The sequence below is a fragment of the Manacus candei genome, unplaced genomic scaffold (genome assembly GCF_025592945.1).
Source record: "Manacus candei isolate 608988 ecotype Guabito, Panama unplaced genomic scaffold, ASM2559294v1 h1tg000023l, whole genome shotgun sequence".
Taxonomy (NCBI): Eukaryota; Metazoa; Chordata; class Aves; order Passeriformes; family Pipridae; genus Manacus; species Manacus candei.
Window position 1 is genome coordinate 953,786 of NW_026138071.1, and position 20,253 is coordinate 974,038.

The 20,253-nt window shown below is 42.2% G+C and overlaps 1 protein-coding gene across 1 annotated transcript; it reads right to left on the reverse strand.

The window, feature by feature from the left end:
• Nucleotide 1: 1 nt before the first annotated feature.
• On the reverse strand, nucleotides 2-15,282 carry LOC127471183 (glycerol-3-phosphate dehydrogenase [NAD(+)], cytoplasmic-like). The gene is made up of 8 exons (XM_051787874.1): nucleotides 15,109-15,282; nucleotides 10,003-10,180; nucleotides 7,937-8,077; nucleotides 6,597-6,735; nucleotides 4,840-4,952; nucleotides 3,783-4,016; nucleotides 3,526-3,632; nucleotides 2-2,077 (listed from the first exon to the last, which is right to left on the reverse strand). Exons 1-8 carry the CDS (start codon nucleotides 15,147-15,149, stop codon nucleotides 1,981-1,983), a joined length of 1,050 nt encoding a protein of 349 aa, XP_051643834.1. The 5' UTR covers nucleotides 15,150-15,282; the 3' UTR covers nucleotides 2-1,980.
• Nucleotides 15,283-20,253: the final 4,971 nt, after the last annotated feature.

Here is a 20,253-nt window from a genome sequence, read left to right on the forward strand (position 1 = left end):
CTTCATATTGATCACTTTATTAAACTGTTATTTGATACACTTTGAATGTAAAATGTTCTATGTTATTATTAGCTCATACATGACTTATCAGAAATTCAGCCTGACAATGAAGTAAGGAGGTTCCGGAATTCTCTATCCCATCCTCATCTATTTGATACTTTAAAACTGTGCAATATATGTTACTTTTCCACTTGAAATTGAAGATCATAAATTCCCTGCTTTGTGAAAAGGATTTGGCCACATGATTCCCATTTCAGTGGAAGGAATGTTGGTGTTGCCCTCTGAGCCTAGAGCCGTTGGCTGTGACTGGAGTCCGAGCGGGAGAAGCTGAGCTGCCTTTGCTGCTGTCCAGCAGGGATCAGGGGTGCTGCAGCCGTTGTTTGGTACTTGAGCTAGCTTTGCTAGCTGTGAGACTGAGATTTTTACGATGTATTTGTAATTACAATACATTCGTATATATATTACTCTGATAATATTCCTCTATAATGAGTTGAAATGATTTTATAATTTTTTTTTCTTTCCTCTAAACAATCTACCCATGAATACATAGCTTAAAAAAAACCCACTTGCCTTCCTCTCTGCTATTTTGAAAAATCAGATAAAGCACTGCAAAAGTAGGTTACTCTTCCTTTTTGTTTGCCTTCTCTCAAAATAGGAATCTTTCAAAAGGGTATTAAAGCTTATAAAATGCACCGCTGTTCATTTTGTAGATGATTTTAACTCTGAAAAACACCAGGTATGTAAAGTTACCTAAGTACAACTATAAGGTTAAAAACTTCAGTGGTTCTAAAGTTTACGCCATTGGTAGCGCAATAAAAAAAAACCCTGGCATATGCACCAGGTTGTGTTTAAAATTCAGAAGTAGATGGAGATCTCTCTCGTGGAGTGTAAGATGCTTTGCTTAATCAGGATCAGGGCATTACTCTGCAGTCTGGAAAGGCATGGGTTGCTGCACTGGAGTCAGACCAGTGGAGTTTCCCAGTGGAGTTAAAATTGCAGCCCCGTTTCAAATGTATTTCTGTGCGTCTATAGCGGTCGTTTTCATACTTGTATGAAAGTCAAGTATCACAAACGGTTTTTCACTGTTACTTGTTGTGCCCTCAAAATAACAGCAGTGCCCAAGGTGCAAGCTGAGCTGTGCATCCATCCTCCCTGCCAACCTCCACTTCTCCCCTCTCAGCTGGGACCAATTCATGACAAAGACTTGCTGAGAAAATCCGATGCGAACAGAAAGGTGTTCGGTTATTTCAATTTTTTTTTCTGTATCTTAAAGGAATACAGTAAGTTTATAATGAAGGTCAGACTACTACTGATGATTCCTAGGGTCCCAAATTTGAAACAGTACCCCCATCCAAAACCCCTTATTTCTCCTTTTCCCCACACTTAAACCATTTTATTTATACATCTGCTGAACACTTGTGCGTGTCTGAGCACAGAGAGGCTTATACTGGGAAATGAAACCAAGGAGGGCCTAAATGTCACAAAATAAAAAATGTTATTTGTGTTCGAGGGGAATTATGGAATCCTAACATTTGCCCATGTGATTGCGTGTTATTGCTGTCGGAGCTTTTTTTTTTTAAACTATAATTTGTCTCTTTGAATGAGTTCTTCAAGTTTTCTGTATTTTGTGCTGTTCTCTAAGTAGCATTAGTAGGCAAAATGTTGAGGTTCTCATGAGCTATATTGAGACCTTGTTATGGAAATTAGAAGGGGAACTGTTTTCAGTCAACAAGAAAGGAATTCTAGGGAAATGCCCACGTTATTAATTCATACTGTTAAATTTTACATTCATTTCCTATTCCTTGGGTATAATGTTGAAATTAAAGGCAGATTTTTTTTACCCCCAGAACAAGGATAATGAAATACATTCTTTGCTGCCTTTACAGCAAGTGTTGTCACACAACCTGTTTCCCTGATTGCTGGGTAGTGGACAGAAGTCTTGGGAAGGTGAGAATGCAGCCAGGTGAGGAGAGGGGATCTCTACATGTGCTCTGGGTGGTTCTGCAGGCACATGATGAAATCCTGGATCGCTTGACCCTCGTAGCAGATCTTGTAGATGGTTGTAAATAATGGAAACCTAAAAGAAGCACATAGCAATTAAAAAGTTGTTAAAGTTTATATATACATTTCCATTCCATTTTAATGGAAAAAAAATTTGTTGTTATATTGAAAGTGGAAAAATTTTGTTTCTCTTTACAGTATACTTTTAACTTGGAGGTGCCTTTACTGGAAGACTACATAGGGCAATGAAGAGAAGCTAGGGGCAAATCTTGGGAGTGATAGCAGAGAAAAGCTGTCTTGGAGACAAAATTCCTATCCAATATTTTTTATTTAAAAACAATCTTGAATTGCATGTTCTCTTTTTCCTGCTGTGTGCAAAAGGGATATATTATTTGCAGTCATTACTGGTATCTAAAGGACTGCAAAGAAAGAAAATGTCTAATGATTTTCTTTTCATGGCTTAAAGGATTCTTTTCCTTTTATAAGCTGAATTAGTCATTATGTGGTAAAAAATGAGTCCACTGAATGACTTGGAACTGAGTATGTAACTAAGTGCAATTATAGGATAATATTGGATCAAGTTGTGATTTAAAGTTCACATTCTGTCAAAATGAGCTTCTCTTTTCTCTCTCATTTTTGAAAGATAAAGCTACTTGAATCTTCTGTATCTGTTATAATTTCAATAGGGTTGGGTTTTTTTAAGTATTCATTTAGCTGTGTTTGACCTCTCAGTACTGCTAATGGATGGGAGGGAATAGGATGGAGGGAAGTTTAGGTTTTCTGTTGTGTAAGCTGAGGCAAAGGTTTCAAGTTGTAAATAATCTTACATCATCCCAAACAATTAGAGGTACTTTTTATTTCAGCAGTATTTGTGGTACTAAAGCATTGATATCAGCACATGTTACCTTTTAAGGCATGTAAAAATTTTGATTAGGAGTATGCTCCCAAATTTTGTACTGAGATAACCAAGTTAAGGTTCGCACTGAGAGCAGGACTGCAATGGTGATACACTGAGAACAAGAAACCCTTTGATCGCAGATTGAACCCACACATCATATCTGCAGGCTGACTCTTTGTATGGCCTTCAGTCTTGTTTGGGGAATGGGGATGTCTGGGAGGCTCCTTTACATTATTATTTCTTTTGTTTCCTATGTATGGGCCGTTCACTGAAGTGTTGGACTCGACGATCCTTGTAGGTCCCTTCCAACTCAGAATATTCTGTGATTGTTTTCCTTGCATTTCCAGTATGTGATCTCTCATTTCTCTGTCTTTTCTTAGACACTAACAGTATCCCCTGAACTCTCTCCATGTCTGTGACTTGACTTCTAATGCTGCTCAGCCTCCATCCTATTCAGCTGACCATGGCAATGAGGAGTCAGGCCAGGCTCTACTAGTGGCCCAAGTTGTAGAAAGTAGTCATTGCAGAAATGAACAAGATAATTAAACACAAGTACTGCTAAGGAGGCTATGAAACACTTGTAATTTGCTGTTGATTCAGTTGTTTTTTTAAATCAAAGCACTTACTTATCCAGCATATTTTTCTGTTTCAGAATCTTGTAGACTTCAGCTGAGGTCTGAGGACCTTGCAGCTTTTGTCCATTCAGCATCTCGTTTTCCAGTTCCTCAATGGACTAGAAGAGAGAAGACTGATTACTTGGATCAGAGGTGATACTGCTGTGATACCAGCAGTTATCAAGAAGATAAACAGCTAATGATGCCTTTGTAAAACACAGAAGGATTTCTTCATACATTAGTGTAAAGCATTTCAAAATCCTCCTTACCTTTCCTGTGCGAGCAAAGGCTTCTGCTACTTTTCTGTTGCGCCCCCCGTAGCAGGTAGTGATCAGATCAGCAACCCCACAGCTTTCCAAAAAAGTGGCTATTGACACTGGTCCCTTGCAGAACATCTTGGCAAAGGCCACCATTTCCATGAGGCCCAAGCGTATCACTGCTGCCTTGGTATTATCACCGAAACTCAGTCCATCACAGAACCCAGCTCCCACTGCCACGATGTTCTACAAAGAAGAGGGAAGGAAACAGTCAGGCAAGGTGTGCAGTAAGCTCTAAGAAAATCCCACAGCTCTGTCTTCATCAGAACAAGGTTCAAGTTCCAATGGCCACAAGTTTATCTTGTGAAGAAAGGGGCCAGGTAGTGAGTGTTGGACAAAAGTCACTGGACTTCTAGAAAATTTTTCTAAAGTACCTACTGTTATTCCTGAAAATCAAAGCAGCTTGTTTTATACACTGATATTGCAATCATGTAGCATGTATGCAATTAATGTTTTGTTTTTCTGCTAGTTTCAAGTCAGTACTTACTGACCTTTCTTCTATTTAACTATTTAAACTATCCCACACCTTTCTAGGTTTTCTCTGAGGGTTTCTGATTTAAGCAGACATGGGTTCTATGCAGATGCTACAGTAGATCAAATTTTGGGCTTGCCTACAAAAATGATCAGTAGAATTGCCCTTTTCTACAGCTCTAAACATATTTTTCAGGATCCTAAGCACCTTTAACATCTCCTCACCATTGTTCTGCACCTCTCCCTTCCCACCTTCCACTTCCAAATAAAAAAGCAGAAAGGATCACAGTCTGAAGTCACTTTCAGCACATATAGAATCTCACTGAAGTGCCCCCTCGTTGGAAACTCGGTAGTTTTGGTATTATTTCTGATTTTCTCTGTTTTCCACGTTGAAAAACTGGCACATGAACTATGTATCTTGTCTGCGCTCATTCAATCACATGGTGACAGGAGTCAAATTAGAACCCCTGGCTTACAGAAGACTCAGGTGAGGGTAGGATTTGGCCCTAGTGGAACATTCTGGTTCGAAATCACTCACTTTTAAGGCTCCACAAAGCTCCACTGTATCGGAGTCAGGCACCACGGTAATCCTGAAATTGGGAGTCTGCATTAACTCTTTAAAGATTTCCCCTTGTGTTTTGTTTTTGCAGCCTGTGGGGAGGAAGGATGAAAGTTAGAACATTTTCACATGTTTCAGAGTGCACACAGTTAAGCTTAACCTGACATAAGGTTCCAAGGACCACTTCAGGTTTTGTGATCTCAGTAACAGGGTGTTGCTAAACCAGAGCAGTTCCCACTGCTGGAAGCCGGTGTTAAATGTAGGCAAGCCCCAGAGCATTGACCATCATCGCTTAATAACATTTTTAAAGAGCTTAAAAGTAGATGGTCCCTAATGCAGCATTCATTGTAAAACCACAGACCTTGCAAAAGATATTATTTACAAACTGCTCTCTGTGCTTTCTGGTATAATTTCTGCTTTGAAAATGTAACGTGTCACTGCTAAGTACTATTATGGAACACAAATGATTATTGCCCTATTTATTATTACAGAAGGATCCACAGATGATGAAGTTGAACGTGTGCACTGCTGGAAGCCTTTTCCTACCAGTTCTATGGAGGCCACATATCATGTCTTTACAGTGCTTGCCCAAGGAGAGCCCCAAGTGGTAAAGGGATTGAGGTTTGCCTTGATCCAGAGAGCCCATGGCCTGCTGGGCAAAGATTTCTGATTTGAGTTCCATTTAAGTTTTATAGGAGGTAGCTTGGTTTCCTTCAGGGAGAGCTCAGCAATGATTTTACTGGCCTGGGGCACCACACTCTGGTGTGGTAACTGGGTGGTTTCTGCCCCATCTCATGAGAAACTTTAGCTTTGCTTCTCATTCTTCACAGTACCAATTCTCTTTGCGGTGGCTATTTATGGGCTGCGTGGCTTTCTCTGAGGGCAAAAGCAAGGGGCAAAGCTCTTTGCACAGTGATCATCACAATATGGCTTCAAACCAGGCCAGCAGAAGTTAAATTCCCTCCAGGAAAATTAATGTAGCTCAGATCTCCTAATCATATCTGGTCCTATTTGGGCCTAGTTGCTCTGCCAGCAACTCATACCCAGCTGGTACAGTTTTCGCTATTATTGTAACATTTGCAAGGCAAAGGAACACTATTGCAACACAATTTATTTTTCTTTTGCCTCCCCAACTATAGAAGGATGTAACTTTAATTTTGACTGACTTTAAAAAGCAATGGGTTTTGAAAACTACTGGATGAACTTTCCAAATCAGGTCAGACCCAGGTCTGGGAGGATCTGAGGCCGTGTCTTGGCAAGCAGTCTGAATGGGAGGAAGGAACAGAATGTTACTGGGAGTTTTTTCCAAAGAAAGAAATGTGAAGATGGAGAAATACACCTCTGGGAGTGTGAGCACATAGGAGCTTCTGATTACACTTCTCTATCTAGACTGTGTAGTGTATCAGCTGCCAATGTACTCAGTGTTGAGCTCTAAGACACAAAACGTGGCTCTTGCCAACTCCTACAGAAACAGGACTAAGCTGTGATTTTTTTAATGGATTAAATTAGCTCTAGCGCTGAAAAACCCACTGTCAATTTGAATCTGTTCCTTCTAGCACTGAACTCTCCGGAAATAATCCTGCCTCCCTGAAGGAGTTCAGCAGGTACTGCTCCACTCTGGAACCACGTGGGACCTGTCACATCTCCCTGCTTCCTCCAGATGTTAACTTGTTGCCCAGCCACAGGTGATACTAAACCCCAGCTACCAGCTCAAATTGACTCTTTGCAGTAGTTACCAATGGTGGTTTCACAGAACTTCTCGTCAGCCACTTCTTTGGCTATGTTGGCCCCCATAAGGACACTGATTTCTATTTTCAGGTGCTCTCGAATGAGGTCAGAGATGAGCTTCAGGCCATCAGGACCGTCATCAATCCCCTAAATAAAAGACAATAGTCAAAGCCAAGGTATTAGAATAGGAAAATGACAGCAGCAGACCACTGGTAAAGTAAAAGGTATTGTATTGCCTGCAGCTCTCGTTTTAATTGGAAGAAAATGGGGTCTTATATTCACTAGTGTTAGCCGTGAATACAAATACCCTGGGTTTGTACTTTCATAACAGCAAAATCAAGGCAAGTTCAGGGAGAAGGAGTGACAGTCGAGGTAACCTTGCAAGAGGCCTCACATCCAGTACTGCTGTCCCAAGGCTTGCTTTCTTTGGTTCTGTGTTTTTCCTTTCTGTTAAATTCCTGTAGTACAGAATAAAACCTTTAAAATAAGCCTATGAGCAGTGGCTTCTTCAGTATTAACCTGATTGTTTCTTTGGTATTGAGGAGTATACTGAACTGTCTTTTTTTTTTTTTTTTACCAATCTGGGGGTTTTTTTAAGTTAAAGAAGGTAGTAAATTTGCAGGAATTTCCTTTCTTTCCCATCTTCCTCTCCTCTGCTTACTGCTGCTTGTGATGTAATTTCTATAAGGGGGAAATATAAAAGGGGAAGAGCTGGTGTTGTAGTCTGAAAAATTGAATTACATTTCTTTCATTACAACTTTAAATGGGATATTTCCTGTAATGCAGTGAAAAGAAGTGTTAAGACTATATTCCTATGCCATGCCTCTGGCTTTTAGTTTGACATTTTCTTCAAAATATTAATTCTTTTTTAAGATTACAATAATTTGTTACCTCTAACCTTAAAAAGAGATTCCTTAGTTCATGCCAGACTGAAATTGCTTCAATTTTGCAAAATCATGAGTGTTATTGTGCTGTTTAAATGCTGCCAAGAACAGCTTTAGCATGTACTTGGAAGAGGCCCTTCAATTCAGCACTCTCAGTTAAGAGTTAATTGACGCTGTATTCTGATGAGTATTTTTTTTGGCAGCAGCACCAGCTTTATGCAGCTCTCCCTCTGTCCATTTTCACCTCCATGCTGGTCCAAATGGGAACCGATCCAGGCTAAAGATGATTGGCAAAGACAGATACTCTTAGCCTGGATGGGTTGCCCCATCCTTCACTCTCCACAGCCACGAAAGCAGCAGAAGTGCTGGCAGAGCTGGGTAAGATTTAACTCTAAAGCTCCTATCCTTAAACTGAAGCTGTTTATTTACTCTACAGATTGGGTATTGTTGAGACAACAACTTACCTTGATCAGGGAAATCCCAAATGTCCCAGGTTTTATCTGTCCTGCAATCTGCTCACAGATTCGTCCAATGAATTGATGTGGCAGAACAAACACTAAAATATCTGCCCCATTTGCTGCTTCAGCCACATCTGGTACAGCCACCTGGGACAAGAGGGACAACCAAAATGAGCCTCAGGTAGGAGTCCTCAGTCCTTGCAAGATACCAACGTGCCAAAGCCATGGCAGATGCAGTGCAAATGTCCTTAATTTTAACCACATGACCCTGTGGCATAGCTGCCAGCTCTCCATGCGAGTAGCGACAGATCTCTTCTGAAATATCCAAAGCAGCCAAACTATCTTAGGTTTGGATTTTTTATAATTTTTTTTTAATATATAATTTATCCCATCCCTGTGTGAATAATCTGGGGAAGATGATGTAATTTCTAAACTAGTGGTGTCCTGGGAAGCCCCTTTGCTAGTTCAGCTCCTGGAGGTGATTCCTGAATATACTGAAGAACTCCATATGGTTCTGGAATAAGTGGTAGCACAGGGGAGCAAACTGGGGTGGTGAGGCTAAACCTCTTCTCACAGTCTTTAGTTTCCATACATCAATGGCTGTTCAATAATAAACTATACAATCATAATATATATTATTAAAACTAATATAAATAATAAACTATATCAAAAGGCAGAGATTATCATCATCTTTGGGGGGTTATGTGACTTTGTTTTAAATATATAGTAATTTTACCAATAGTTACAATGTGCTTAGTGACTCGCTGGCTGTATATTTCTCCAAAGTGTTACTCAAAACAATTCAAGCCAGGCCACAGAGGCAAGAGCAGGTGAATTTGAGCCTGCTAGAACAAGCAGTTTACAGTTGGAGAAAACATCACACTTGGATGCAGCCTTGGAGCACACAGCTTTAAGCAAGCACGATTCCCAGCGGGAGAATCAGAACTGGTGCCAGCTAGGCTTCTTCTCTGGGAAAACAGCAAAGTGGAAGCGGAGCAGAGGCTGGCACTGCTGTGCAGGAAGGGCTCCTGTCTCTCCAAAATGCTGCAAAGCAATGTAAGGAAAAAGTGAGCTTGTTTGTTTGGGTATTTTTTTTCTCAATCAGAAATGGTGTGAGGGTCCCTCCAGGCTCTGCTGCAACTGGCTCATTTCTGCTGGTGAAGCCTCAGACTTTGCTCTAAACAGGGTGAGGCTGACCTCAAGTGATGATGACAAGCCTGTTGATCTGCTAGAAGGTTGTAAAAACAATAGTGACAACTGTTGTAAAAACACAGTAACCCAGGAGAACTGTGTGCCAAGTTCAAGCACCGGGAGTGCAAATATGCAATTGCAGCACTAAATGGAGCGCTAAGTATAACCACTCCCAAGCAAGGAGATCCATCACGTGCAGGGTTTTAACTTCCCTTTACAACTGCAACTGCTCCAGAAATGTGGCACTACTTTCTTTAACTCACAAAGCAGTAGCTTTTGGCAAAATCTTGAACAGCCAAAACCCCTCACCCTCCTTGCTTCAGTAGCAGTAAATTATGTAAGCTGAATAATTTAAGTAGAGATGCATAACTTGGTATATTAAATGTCCATGAAAATTAAATACCTTATATTTTTGTTGGAATTTAGTGTTATTAATTATACTATCCTGAAATCACCCATGAGCCGATAGCTCATTACTCATCTCCTTGTAAGCCACAGCCCTTAGCTGTGCTGTTGATTTCCTTTTCAGAAGAAAAGAGATCAGTAGCTTTCCCTGTTTTCCAGAAGATGTCGTGGGTTTGAAGTATCTCAGCTCTGTATAGACAGATCTCTGCTTGCCATTTCTAGAGTTGTGCTGATGTCTGCCAGGGAGAGGATGGTGCGTCACCAGCACAGACACGGGTGTTTGAAGTCGCACGTGACGTACGAGACAAGGAGAAATCACAGAAGTGAACTATATTCCAGGGAGTTATATTGGAATGAGTTAGGTGACAAACCAGAATGAAGCAGTGGGTTGCTTTCTACTTTTAATTTTTTCAGATGATGTCTGCTTTATTTAAAAAAAAATAATTCACTGATTTCTATTTTTTTTTTCAACTTACCACATTGTGGGGTATCTTGTATCCGGGCAGATATTTAACATTTTCATGTTCCTGGTTGATTATTTCTGTGAGTTTTCTTCCGTTGATGATCTCTTCAAACACCCACATCTTGACAGTAGGATCAAATCTGTTGGACTTCTGGACATTTTTGCCAATGATTCTGGCTATAGCTGATCCCCTTCAAAAAAAATTAAATAATTAAAAGGTGAAAAATAGTTTTATTGTGAATTGGAAATGCAAATTACTTTAAACATCATAACTCATAAAAGGCCTGTGCTATACAGCTGTTCAGGTGCTTGTGACATTTTTCAAAAAGCTTTATCTACTCCCCTTCATCAAAAGCCCCTCAAGTTTAAAAACACAGAAAGTAGAACCAGGGAAAACATAACTGTATTAAGGGATCTGAAGTCATATCAAAGGCTATAGAGCAGGAGTGTGATGTACTAACAACAGTACTAAAAATACAGTGTCTGGGATTAAAATGTCTCCCTCTCCTCAAATAATTCCTTTTTTCCTGAAGACCAACAAATGTAAAATAATCCAGGTGGTAAAGCAATGCTGAGTGATCTCACTGTGACAGCCTTTGTGCATTTCATCTAAAATAGATGCATCCCACTTTCCTATCCATAACCAAGGAGTTGCAATAAGGACTTTACGTAAGCGCTAAATCCTCAGAAAAAAAAACAAACAATCCTTCAACCTGATGGTTTCTCTTTATTTATTGTTCTAATTATCACTGTAACGGGATCTGTAATACTTGCAGCCTGAGGATATTTTAACCATCCAGTTCACTTGAGTCACGCTGAGCATTTTTTAATCTCAGGTCAGACAATAATTTTATTTCCCCATCACCACTGCAGCCTTGCAAACACTCACTTATTTTCTTGGCAAGAGAGAATTAAAGACCCTGCAGAAAATATTGGAACTATTGTTTAATGCTCTTTAAATTATATGTGGAAGAGGGGTGATTATTTTTACTCCTCTATTCCTTCTCTCCATTTAAAGCTACTTCAATCTTTCAAATATTGCTTATTTTACTAACACAACTGAAAGAGAAGCTCCAGTTGCAACACTTGTCCTCTGTCCCACTTGTAACACACCTGCAAGGAGAAACATGAGCAGGATTTAGCTGTGGTATGTTTTCTGGAACTCATAAAATTCTTGAGAATATCCAAGACAAAGTACAGGTAGGTCTGTGCTGTCAATGATTCAAAGGGCAACTTCATTGTAACTGTCTCTCCTTGACTCACCCATATTTTTGGTAGAACAGGTTTACACAAGGTTGAATTGCTCAATAAGTAGTAAAAGCCCAAGGGCTTAATCTTAATCTTTAATGATAAAGAAATCCTACGGAGATCAGTGTTAACTATATGCTATATCCAGAGCTGTCATAATGCTTTAGTTAGTTAATTAGTTAGTTAGGGCAGTTTTTTGGTTGGTTTGGGGTTTTTCTTTTTGTTTTCAGGTTTTGTTTTGTTTTGTAAGGGTTGATTGGTTTTGATCCTTTACAATGTTTAGGGAAATGTTTTAGGGGTGAACCTTTACTGTAAGAGTTCTGCTGTTTTGAAAGAAAGTCATGCAGTTGTATCATACATTCATATTATTTATAGACATACATTCATATTATTTATAAAATTACTTATATTCTGGTTCTCTTGCCTTGCTATCGACAGAAAGCACAATCAAAGCTTGAGCTGAGGATGAATTGTGGCTGTGCACAAGACATATGTATTAATAAGAAAAGTGTTTTTTTATAAACTTGAGATCTAAATTCATTGTCCATGTTGTCCAGCACAACCTGGATGATGAAATTGGACCTCAAGCTTATCCATAAAAATAACTTTCCTAGCTGTGTACCAAGAACATATGATTTTCTGTTTAAAGATATAGACTCCAGCCCTAATTTCTGAAATCTTGAATGGGACACACAACTCTTAGTATATAAATCTGATCTTCTAGCAGAGCTGTCATTACCACTGATCGGCCTTGGGAAAAAGAATTGCTTTGTCTGTCAGGGCTGTGTTCTGTACACCACGCAGGCTTGGCAAAAGAGGGCTGCTTATGCAAACAAAACCAGAGACACTCATGTATAAACACTTTGCCATTCTTTGTTTTATTTTCTCCCAAACTCAATTCAGTGAAGATTAATAGAAGGCAGAGAACTCCACTTGGATAATTTTAAAAAGTAAGTGAAAACTGCCAATCAGATTTTTCCCCCCAGTTAAGTTAATTCATGTTGAAAGTGATTTACATATTGCTAAGAGAAAGAAAGCTTTTGTCTGGAGATTTCCTATCAGTATAATGAGGAAGCTTTGATATAGAATAACTCAAATAAGACCCATTATTTATGTCTGTGAACATGGAAGTATTTGTAGCATATATCAGATCTGGTGAAAAGTAGAGCTTAACAGAGCCCAGGAAGCAGCTGGTCCCTTCCCTCTGCACAGGGCAGGCAAATATACTTAAGCCATTCCTAATAGTTTTTCCAAACAGGTCTTAAAGACCCCAGCGACTGCAGGTCTCTTCTCTTCCCCAACTGGCCCATCCTAGGACTTTGCTATCCTACATATTAGAAAGATCCTCCTCAAAGTGCAGTAAGTCTTTCTTACTGCAATTTAAGCCTATTTCTGTTCTAGAAGGGTGTCATATTGTTTTCCTTTAGATGCTTGAAGATTATGTCGTCTTACAGTCTCTTCCTTAGAAAACCACACAAAATTTTTTGAACTATAGTATTGCTCAGATTTGAAGGGATCACAAGAGCTCTCCGGCATGGGAACATCGCTGAGTTCAGATGGGTTGCTCAGGGCTTTGTTCAGTTGAGTCTTGAAAACTCTCCAAGGACCACCTCCACTCTGGGCAACCTGCCCCAATGCTTTATTGTTCTCATAGTTGTTTATTTTCTCCTCTCTTTAGATATTGAGTCAGAACCTTCTCTGGTTCAATTTATGACCACTGGCTCCCATTTTCCTTCCATGCACCTCCATAAAAAGCCTGGCTATCTGTCCATGTTGAAGACAAGAATCCAGTTCAAGCTGGATCCTTGTTGAGGACTCCGCGGCCTCAATGAATCTAATCCTGGGACAGCTTTTGGATTCTGAAGGGCCAGGCAGTGAACTAAACCTCTGTTTTTAAAAGCAGATAACTGAGCCATGATTAACATAACCACAAACCCTCCTGCACCTGACAGGCAACCATAAAACACAGAGCAGCACTTGCTTCACTCAACCATATCACTCATGAGCCTCCTGGCAGTGTTGACTTAGCAAGTCCCCATGACCTGCTGAACTTCTGCAGCTGACATGAGCTTTTGCAGCATGCTGTGTCACGTGTCAACCACAATTCTGAGCTGCAGGAAAGCCTCAAGAGCACAGATATGAACTGCCACCGAAATATTCAGGAGGAACATAAGGAAAAAAATGTTTGCCAAAGGTAAATATTATATTTCTACGTTGTGCTAAAACAACCTGTTCTGCCACTGAGGCTATGAATAGATGTGATTCAAACATCAGACCACAATGTTTATCTCCTCCCTGAGGAATTAACAGTCTATGCACATAGTGGGAAGCAAGAGATGGGCCCAGGCAAACATGCAGTATGAGTAAGTAGATAATACTAAATGAGCTGCGGTCTCGGTATCTCTGTGGTAGCTCTTTCCAAGTTTGTAGGTACATGTGGAAAAACAGAGAATTTTCTCAAGTACATATCTGAAGGAATACAATTAAGTGACTTTAAAGAATGTCTTATGGGAAGGGGACAGCCTGGGAGAGGCAGGAGGTCCCTGCTTGGCGGTGTAGCAAGAGAATGATGAAGGTGACTGTCGGCTGACCAAAGGCTAAGTTTGACTCCCAAACATGCAGTCATGGCTGTTGAGGGGCTTAGAAGGGACGATAAGCTGCCTGCAGGTGAGGGAAAAGACAGCAGCAGGGAGAGGGATGCCTCTCCTGAAATGATGTGGAAACAAATTACAGGGCCAGAGAAAGCCAGATGTGTGACGATGAGTTCCAGAAGACTTAGCTGTGCAATTCCATGTGAAAGGCTGTGTCTGAGAGTTGTCATGCCCAAAGAGCCTGTGATCCAGCAAGAGCATGCACTGCTTTTGCAGAAAGCAATGCATTGCTTTTGCAAGGCAGGAAGGCGAAGAGCTGTGTTTTAACTCTGCTGTGTTCTCAGCAGCTCACAAGCAACCAGCCACTCCCTCACCTATTGATTTTTCTGACATTTGCTTCCACTTAACTGTCAGATATTTTTAAAATCTTAAGGAGTTTTCTCTCCTTGTACAAAAACAATCCCCAGAACTACCTCGAGGTTGGGTTCGCTAATCCCAAATGCATGCACATACACGTTGATCTGTTTGTTTGTGCTCAGCTTACAGAAAATATAAGAAAAGTAAATGCAAAGTCCTGTGAGATGGGCTTGCTGACTTCAGTGGGGTCTTTCAGACCCAAGGAGCTCTGGAGAGCTGTGCTTTTGTTCAGGCTAGAAAGGACTGAGCAGTAGCAAACATGTTCATAAAAATGGGAATAAGAATAAATGGGAGACCTGAACACAAGACTGTGTCTGGACCGAGATGCAAAAGGACATGCTCAGTAGAATGGAAGTGAAAGGTGCCAATACATCGTGGCTTTAAACGAGTCCTGTGCCCCGGTTCCTTCAGAGGAACACAAACAGCATCATCGCTCTCCTCACTGCCGAATGCTACAACCTGAACTGCCTGGGCCCTGCCTCAGGCACACACAGCGACAGAGCTGCGGCTCCGGGCCTCTCTGGAATCTGCCGCCAGGATTTAAGAGGCTCGCGTACCTGGGTGATGCAGGAGCATCAGTCTTCCCAGCTCTCACGGGCTAGTGCATCTCGGGGGGACGACGGTCCCTGCCCCAGGAGCCCACAAGCCGGGGCAGGACGGGGTCGGGGTCGCGGTTTCAGGACCATGGAGACGCTCCGCTCCCCTGGCCCCGCCGCTCCCCGCACTCACCTGTTGCGAAGCCCCCGGCCGCGGCGGGGAGAGGGAGGAGAAGACGAGGAAGGAAAGAGGAGAAAAAGGAAAGAAATGGGGGAGGAAAAAGGAGGAGGGCAAAGGGAGAGGCCCCCCCGCGCTGCGACACTTACCAGTTCCCTGAGCCGACGATGCAGACGCGGAGCGGCGACATGGTGCGGGCTGCGTCCCGCCCGGCGGGGATCGGCTCGGCTCGGCTCGGCGGGGTCGGTCCGTCCCGCCCGCCAGCACCGCCCCTGCCGCCCGGCCCGGCCCCCGGCGGTGCGGGAGGGACGGGCGGGAGCGGGCGGCGGTCCCGGGGGCAGCGCCGCGTCCTCCCCGGCTCCGCCCGCGGCCCTGGCGGATGCTCTGCCCGCGCCGGTCCTTGCGCCGACGGATTGCCCTGCGATCGTGCCCTGGAAGGGGGAATGGGGAAAATGGTGCTTTCTCCGAAATTTACGGGGATGAGGACCAGCGTGGGGAAGGCAGGGAGCCCGGCACTTCTTGTGGGGTGTGCCCTTCCCGTCCACCGGCAGCCCCGAGGGTTTCGGCAGGGTGGGTACAGTGGGACACAGCTGGGCCATTCGGGGCAGTGAGAGACATGACAAGGTCCCACCTGTACTGCCCCACAGGCACGTAATGGTTTAAATCCTTTCGGCATGCGAGGAGCCCACCAGGGAAGGGGTGAGTGCATTTGCAGAGCCAGATTCAGCTGATAAATCATCAACTACATCACAGTTCCTAACATGGGACATCAAATATAAGTTATCTGCAAGAAAGGACAAATCAGAATGTTGGTCCATTTCCCCTACACGATTTTATCATGCATAACACCCTACAAATGAGCACATTTTACCTCTCAGCCTTTTAGTACACCCTGTCTCCTCTTCAAAATGTCCTTCTCTCTCATTTTTGAACCAAAGAGCTACATTTGCCACCTTGCACTCCTGCTTCCTCTCATCCTGCTGTGCCCAGGCTCCCTGCCCCACCAGGGGGCTGTAGGCTCAGCAGTGACCACATCTGCTGCCCTCGCACCAGGGCTTGGCTCTGTGGGTTCCTGGCTCCATGGGACACGGATGCCTGACACTGTCATTCATCGAGGGAGGCTGGCTGCCAGCTTTGGAGAAGCCTGTGGGTGTTTCTGGAGGTACACATATGTTCATCTCACCTGCTGTTAGCTTCGTTGGCTATTTGGTGCGTCCTGATGGTGGTGAGTGTTTGGGGACTTAGAGAAAAAAAAAAGGGCAAACCCCTGAAAAACAGTATTTTGAGAAAATTACTGGGAGAAGCTGCTGAAAAAGAAGGTGTAGCTGGGACCCTGGGCATGTGTGAAGCCTGATGGGAACTGCGAGAAGAGGCATTACCTGGAAGCACAGTTTGAGCACAGCCAAGGCACAAGAGCCTTTCTCTGGTTCCAGGTACATTTCCTCCATTCTCTTGCTTGTTCACCATGATTTGCTTCTTCCTCTGTGTCCCTTCACTCTCTTCTCCCTTTAACTCACATTCCCCTTGTGAAGAAAATCTAAAGTGGGGGTGAGGAGGGGCCATCATCCTTCTTGCCCCGTCCAACCCCTGAGATTTCTTTGCTTGTTGCAAGCTCTCCTGTGCTGGTGAGTCCCCAGGCCCCATGGAGGGGACACACTTACCAGAGCACTGGCTTCTGCAACTAATGCATGGCAGAGAAAATGCCCCTCTTCTGTACAGTAAATAAGTATTGCAAACTGTAACAGTTTCATCTAAATTAATGTGGAAGCTTTTAATTACAAAGGGGAACTGTATCAGTTCAGTGGCCTCTGGACTGATGGATTTATGTGCCTCCACATTCCAGTTGCACTGACCATTTGGTGGGTGCACAGAAGCTGGCAGGGGTGAAACTGGCAGGGGACAAGCAGGCAGATGGATACGGCGGCACTTGTGAAGAGCAGAGGACACAGCCTGGGACTGTGAGTGCACGCATTAGCTTATCCATCTGTGACACTAATTGGCTGTGGAAGTAGGTAACTTGTGCTGCTGCTGAACTCTCCTCTGGATTCATGCAGTCACTGCTCCATGGAGATGGATAGAGAAGCATTCACTTCCAAAGGACATTTCAGGTGGTCTGCAGCAAATTTTACTTGTCAGGTTCAGATGTCAAGGCTGTCTTTGTGGCACTGTTGTGTGGGGACACAGAATGGCCCCGAGAAATGGGTCCTTTGTCAGATTCCAGAGCCCTGGAGCCATATAACACACGCCGGCGGATGCTGACGATGGTTGTTTTATCAGGCAATGAGGAGGATCTGCTCTTTCCCATGAAGGCTCCGTGTTTGTTTTTCACATAAGCCCAGGAAGCTATCTCTGAAGTGTGAGTCATTGGTACGTAACAGACATAAAAACTCAGTCTGCATAACAGGGAGCCTAAAGACAACTCTCTCAAGGCCACCCCCACCCAAGCTCACCTGATCTTCTGCACCTAATGGGTCATGCACACGCAGCAGCCAGCGATTACACAGCTGAATAGTTTTCCTCTGCAAATGGAAAAACCTCACTGTCAGTGCAGCAAATCCAGGGCAGCCGACGGGAGTTTTTTCTATGCCAGGCGTGGCTTCTTTCTGTGGTGGCAATGCAATCTCAGAATATCCTCAAAAACGTGACTGAGAAATGTCAAACTCAGTATCCACCTTAAAACTGGTTAGGTTTTTTGCCCCCTCTTCTCCTACTGAGAAGCTGTTTGAGAGCATTACTCCTCTCACAGTGAGAGCCCTTCTCCCTGTTTCATATCCAACTTATGCCCATCTGCTCTTAGCACAAGCACTGTCTATAAATGTGAGTGATTCTTCTCCCCTGGTGCTTATTTTCCCTCTCTGCCTGCCTAAACCCCAAATGTATTTACAGAGAGGAATCAGATCCCATCTCACCAATCATTTTGCCAAGCTCAGCAAGACATGCTCTCTGTCTATTCCTCTGATTATCTGGATGTCACTTCTCTGTACCTGTTCCAGAATGAGTTCAGGCTTGCTGAACACCAGTAACCCAAATGATGTCCAAATATTTCAGCTGAATTTTAGCCAGTGTTTTGTATATATTTACTTTCTCTTCTTGAAAATGCACGGCTTGCTACATGTAAGGCTGCATTTATCTTTTTAATAACTGCATCCTGCACATGCTCCTCCTCTTCTGTTTTTCATAGTGGATAAATTCTAATTTACAGCAGAAATGTTATCAGTCTCTCAGTACATGTCTCTGTACTGTATGCTGTTACATTTCATCCAATGTCTCTTATTAGGGCATAACAATCATATAATTTGTCCTGTAGGATTTCCTCTCCATTGAAAATATCATCCAACTTTGCCATTAGCAAATTTTGTTACCTCACACAGCAGTTTTCACTCCCAGTTTTCTTGCTTTGTCATTTTACAGTGCTTATGTTAATTCTCATCTTCTTGAGTTTAACTAATAATTTTCTAGGTGATACCAAGTCAAATGCTTTACCAAAGTCCAGGTTGATAAGATTTATTATTTTTTCTTTGTTCATATCTTATCTTATCTTATCTTATCATTATCTTATCAAAGAAAGATATTGGGTTAGTCTACATATAATGTACCTAGACTACACTTTTAACCCATTTTCTGCTTCCTTTCTTCTGTTACTCGTGGCTAACATTTCCTCTAAAAAAGCTTAAAGATTTCAGTGGTAGAGATTATTCAGTCTTTAGAAGTGAAAGATAGAGACCTCTCGAGTTTTGTGGCTGTGTCACACAGTAATTTCCATACCCACGCTCTTTAGTCCATTAATTGTGCTGCCTCTGCTCTCTGTGGTTAGTTACATTTTTTTCCTTCTGGAGTCTGAAGCAATATATTCCTTTAGCTTTTAGGTATCTGCTGTGCTGTTGTTGTGGGCAATACTTTCCTTTGTTTCCTTTGCAATCATGCAGCTAAACCCCTTATGCTTCTGTTTTGCTTCCCTGTGCAGGTCTGGGGTTTTTTTTTTTGATTTTGAGCTGCACCTTTAACTTTGGGTGTTTGAATGACAGTTTTCTCTGCATATCACTCCCTTCTCCTTTTTTTCTCTAGACTTTCTGCATATTCCTGAGATGTCCTGCACTGTCTGCATCCTGTGAAGTAAGATTCAAGGAGCCTGTTCTGTCGTGTGACTACTTGAAAGCAAAGCAAAGTAGGAATTTTGCACTTCCGGGGTCGTGACCAGACAGTAACACTCCTCAGCATCTTAAGGAATGAAGGCTTCAGGGTTTAGGGGACAATGAGCTGAAAATTAAAGTTTTCTTTTTTTTTTCTTTTTTTTTTTTCCCAAACCTTGTGGGCTAATGTCAGTAGGACTCAAACATTTAATTTCCTCACCTGTGAAGCTATAGGTAAAGTTAAAGTTGAGGTAGGTCTGGAGTTTAGAACAAGGGTTCCCAATTTCTGCCTGAGTGCGTGAGAGGAGCTCACCTGTTGTGAGCGTCCACGAAAACCTTTCTCTGGTTGAGGTCTGCAGACCATAAAAAATCTGCCACTTCAGTTCTGCCCAAACAGCAAGCACCACACCTGACCTTAACCTTACACTAGACAGCCTGATGGACTGCACTGGCCTCAAAATTACTTGGACATCACAGGCCCCTTCATTTTCCACTGGAAAATTTTTGCACAGATGCTTTCCCTGAATTATATTCAAAATGGAAGATTTGCATGATTTTAAATGTAATTTGTATGCTTAATTAATTTAAATTATTGATAGCAAATAATAACCATTTATATTGAGGTATCATGTAATATATCAAAAAAGCTTTTCCTGGATGTTAGGTACAAATAAATAATGTCAGTTTGTGCCCCTAAGAGCTGAAAGCCCAAAATACTTACAGCTTTACAGCTTCCACACAGACTTCTTGCAGTCTGCTTTTATTGACTCATGGGATCTAGAAAACAAATCAACAGTGAAATTTTTACTCCACTTATTTCATTAGTTGAATTTTCTGCTGCAGGTTCTGATCAGATTATATAGGAAGAACTTTTTTTTTTCACACTTAAATTAGTTCTCCAACAAGGTACTTAGCAGAAAACAAGACTGGATTTTAGCTCTATAGAAATCTACATAATTCCAAGTAATTTAAGGAATTTAAGCAGAACAGACTGAGAGGCCAATTGTAAACCATCTGTACTCCTTAGGACTTTCTGTAATCCAACAGAGAAGTTTTTCAGGAGAAGCAACAGGATTATAGCAGAACTGGAAAATGCATATGCCAGAGAGAAACAGTACTGGTAACTTAATTTTCTATTAAATAGATATCAAACCCCAGGCAACT